The sequence below is a fragment of the Engraulis encrasicolus genome, chromosome 17, assembly GCF_034702125.1.
Source record: "Engraulis encrasicolus isolate BLACKSEA-1 chromosome 17, IST_EnEncr_1.0, whole genome shotgun sequence".
Classification (NCBI taxonomy): domain Eukaryota; kingdom Metazoa; phylum Chordata; class Actinopteri; order Clupeiformes; family Engraulidae; genus Engraulis; species Engraulis encrasicolus.
Window position 1 is genome coordinate 31393132 of NC_085873.1, and position 4792 is coordinate 31397923.

A 4792-nucleotide genomic window follows, 5' to 3' on the forward strand; every position below is an offset into this window, starting at 1 on the left:
AAGTTGGCAGGACTATTGTGTTGGCAGGAAGTTAATACGTTGGTGAGTGTTACACAAGCACTGAGTCTTTTTGAGTAAGAGTCTTTCAGCCTGGCACTTTCTTGAAGTGGCAATATTTGTTCATTCCTTTTTGCTAAAGCACTCCAAATCTGAAAATTGTCTTTCTGTCATTTTTTTCATCACAAAATGAACAGGGGCGAGTAGACCTTTTACATATAAGCACATGCACACAAGTAGATGGCTTTAGGCCGAAACAGCTGTCTGCGTGTCAGGCTTAATTCACACGAGAGTGTGGCGGAACGGCAGCGAGATGACTGAGGTCTTTCTGCTTAGTTTCGGCCAGTGTGTTCTACTCTGCCTTTCACACCAACAGCGTCAGCGTGCGCTGCCAGTCCGGTTCAAAATCCACCCCACTGCCAAAGCTAGCTGGCTACTTTGCCATTCATTTGTATGGGACACCGCCAGCCGCTGCCATCCCAAAATCTGCTCGAGTTCTATTTTCCAAAGACACACCTCTGGTGGTCTCCCAACACACACACACACACACACACACACACACACACACACACACACACACACACACCTAATACTCACAGGGGTCTGTTGTCCTGTACTGTGTATTCTCCCTCGTGGCTGTGGCGGTCCACTTTGCCATCCAGAGAGTTGAAACTCGGGGAGAAGGAGCTGAGGGACCGAGCAAATCACACACACACACACACACACACACACACACACACACACACACACACACACACACACACACACACACACACACTTAATAATCCCATTCAAAATATCAGCCAAGACCATTACACACACACACACTTACACTTAATGATTCAATCAACATATCAGCCAAGACCATTTCATAAACACACACACACACACACACACACACACACACACACACACACACACACACACACACACACACACACACACACACACACACACACACACACACACACACACACACACCATGATGCAAGATTCCAGGAGTGTTTTGTGTGATAACAGGCCCATTTTGATATCCTGACAGCAGCACTGTCACCCAGCAGCATGGTCATCGTGAGAGAGGTCGGTTGCCCACACCACTGTTATCTGACACACACAGGGCACACACACCTCTGGGCTTTCTGTTCCATCAGCATGACAATAGGCAACATGGTTTATTAGGCAACAGGTTTACGATGAACACACAAACCAATCAATTACAGCACCAAGTAACACACACACACACACACACACACACACACACACACACACACACACACACACACACACACACACACACACACACACACACACACACACACACACACACACACACACACACACACACACACACACCCTTAGGCAACCAGGCCTATTAGGCAACTCACTCTTTCCAAGAACAAAGAACACACAGAGCGAGACGCACACACACACACACTGTCTCTTGAGAGCACGAAAGGGGTAGAGCTCAGTTTATTTGGTTTTGGTTTATTTCGACAGGGACCATGTGCAAAGTAGATTAGTTACAAAAGTAAAGAGATGACCTGCACCAGATTATATCGTACAAGCTAATTTCCATCTGCAGTCCCTTGGCAGCTGAAGAAACATAAAATACAGTAAAATACAATACAAGCAGCTACTCAGGCATTTAAACACACACACACTGCCTGTATGCTGGGTGTGGTATATCTGGCGACATCCAACACACACACACACACACACACACACACACACACACACACACACACACACACACACACACACACACACACACACACACACATCTCCACTCACCCGATGTCGGGGTCTGCCCATACCGGCTGTGCCTGTACGGTTGGCGCGGTGTACGTCGGCGGCTGGTAGTCGTTCCACGCCTGCTGCCAGGAGACCAGAGCGTCGGCCACCGGCAGGCGGTTGGTGGTTGAGCCCGGGTACACCGGGGAACGCGCCTTTATGTGGAGCACGGACGCCATGATGGTGCTACTGCGGCCAAGACCACTGGAACACACACTACTGCTGCTACTGATGGCAGACTTCACCAGGCTGTAAACCACACACACACACACACACACACTATTCAGATTAACATGTAAAGGATTCAAATAGTAATCTTGAACGAAGAGAAGAGACCGGAGCAGCTCAGATGGGATGCTTTTCTTTTTAATTCAAGTGCACATGTTAGGTCAGGGACTAACGTTTCGATGGCAAGCCATCTTCATCAGAGTCTCTTCGTTCAAGATTAACTGCCTCCCTCCCGTTGATGAATCAGATGTTAAAGATGTGTGTTGATTCAAATAGTACTCAGAGGTTACACAAGGAAATGCCGGGGTAGAAAATCTAGGAGTAACATAGTGTAGTAGGCCTACGGTACTGTAAGTATAATTTAATCTTCAGTAGCCTACCATAACATTCAGATGTGTATTATTGATACACAACAAGCACCTGGGTTATACATGACAATAAACTTCTCAAAATTCCAAAGCACTACACACACACAAACACACACACACACACACACACACACACACACACACACACAGTGTAGTAGTCCGACTCAACGACAAAGCACACTGGGTGCAGTCTACTCTAGCCTAAAGAGGCAGGGAGAGTGGTGTGTGTGTGTGTGTGTGTGTGTGTGTGTGTGTGTGTGTGTGTGTGTGTGTGTGTGTGTGTGTGTGTGTGTGTGTGTGTGTGTGTGGCCCGCAGAGATCCGAAACGCTCCCATAGTCACAATGTTTCCATGGCAAAGAAATACCTTTCTGGTTTACTACAGGTGGGGTTGTCAAACAAGCTATAAACAACAGTGTAGCCTATGCCGTTTAGTTCTAGCTGGTGGCTCCTGTGAACCAGAACCACAAAATGAAACACTTTTCAATCTCTAGAAGAAAAGGAAGTGCTGCACTATAGCTACTTGTTTGACTACCATAAACTGGATGAATGCGAATCAATTCTCACATACACCGACTGCCCTCATCTCTGTAGCCTGTGTTTAGCCTATCGGCCACCGTAGCCTACACACAGCAACGCGTCTGCTCTGCGCCTGCTGTCAAAACGGTAAAACATGCCACATACCAAGATCCAGCCGAGCTGACAGGGTACGGCAGTCCGAACAGAGTGAAGGCCACGTGAACCGATCGGACCCAGCGACTCAACGCCCGCACCATTCCCGGCCAGAGACTAGTCCGGTGGATCTCACGAGGAAGTGCACCGCCAGATATCGTGGGTCCTTGCTGGTGACGTCACGGACGCGCCGCCCATAGCCAGCCTTGCGAAAGACATGTTTATCAAAGACAAGCGCCGCCCTCCGAGTAGCTACGACGGGCGGAGGAAGTAGCAGCAGAAAGCAAGCACTCAAGCTAAGTTCAGTTGGCATAATGGCCTTTTTCACCCCCTTCAACCAGTCGGAAGATGGTCATCCGTCCCTTACCGGTCTCGAAGACCCGGACGAGGTGCGGGACGATGAGAACGGGGAAGGCAGGGCGGCGGACGGCAACGCGTCCTTTGTCATACCGCAGGTCGAAGGGGAGCACAGTGGACATGACGGGCCCTCTCACTCCCGCTCTCACCGAAGAAGAAGATGCTCTAGATCTGGTGAAAGATGGTACGGAACCGGAGGTTCGCGTTCCGCGTACAGGAAGAGGAGATGGCAGGTGGACACGCCAGATCATATGGAAGATGAGCTGTTTCTGTTCAGCTTGCTCCCCTATCTCAGGCGGCTGACATATTTCAAGAAAGGTGCTGCCAAACTGAAGATACGCCAAATACTTCTTGATGCAGTTGCAGAGTGCGACGAGTAGAATTCATATTTTCCCCACCCTCACCTAGTTTTTATAGGCTACTAAGAAAAAAATACTCTTTTTTTCCCTCTCATTGTTTAACTGTGTCAGTAGGCTAGGCCTACGTGAAATCATGACAACATTGCACAACAGTGCATGTGTTGTGAAGCTTTGCCTAAATAAACAGGCACCACCACATCTGACTAATTTAGTACGTGGTTGTTTTTTGTTGTTGTAGGCTACTATAAGTTAGCCTGGTCCTGACCATCCCATAATACTACCATTTAATTTCGTATTCGAGCCAATCCTTTGGCGGAAGTAGCCTACGTAGGATGGCTCGCAAGGCCAACTAAGCTCTTGGTAGGCCTACCAAATTTAACGATGTTCAAATGTGTTATTGTGTCACCAGTCTGTGATTCGTTCAGATTAGAAAAAAAACAATGCTTTGTCACCATCATTCCTGACATCCTAATCAAGCTGAGACATCTAGGACTTCCATCATCCACATGCTCCTGGATCAAATACTTCCTTATTAATCATCCCCAACAGGTGAAACTAGGTCATCATCTCTCAACCAGCCGCACCCTCAGCACCGGCTCGCACCAGGGATGTGTGTTGAGCCCACTTCTGTACTCGCGCTACACGTTTGACTGTAGCCCCATCCACCCAGAGAACATTGTCAAATTCGCAGATTACACAACATGGTGGTGGGGCTGATAACCGAAGGAAAGGAGGAGGCCTACAGGGATGAGGTCCTGAAACTTGGAGAGCGGTGTGCATCAAACAACCTGGCCCTGAATATCTCCAAGACGAAGGAACTCATCCTGGACTTCCGGCGGAAACAAAGATGCTCCTGCCCCCCTGTACATCAATGGTGAACGTGTGGAGCAAGTGAGCTCATTTAAATTCCTAGGTGTACACATCTCCGCTGATCTCTCCTGGTCGACTAACACCACGGCTCTGGTCAAAAAGGCCCAGCAGCGATTGCACTTCCTGAGAGTACTAAAGAAAGAACAGTTAGA

At 48.5% G+C, this 4792-nt stretch overlaps 1 protein-coding gene across 1 annotated transcript in view; it reads right to left on the minus strand.

Moving 5' to 3' along the window:
- nudt9 (nudix (nucleoside diphosphate linked moiety X)-type motif 9) overlaps nt 1-3240 on the minus strand; it is a 9040-nt gene extending 5800 nt beyond the window's left edge. Inside the window, exons 1-3 of the mRNA XM_063220635.1 lie at nt 3067-3240; nt 1789-2037; nt 595-684 (exon numbers count right to left, since the gene is read on the minus strand). Coding sequence (XP_063076705.1) covers nt 595-684; nt 1789-2037; nt 3067-3158 — 431 coding nt within the window. The 5' untranslated portion in view covers nt 3159-3240. The remainder of the gene's footprint in view (nt 1-594; nt 685-1788; nt 2038-3066) is intronic.
- Nucleotides 3241-4792: the final 1552 nt, after the last annotated feature.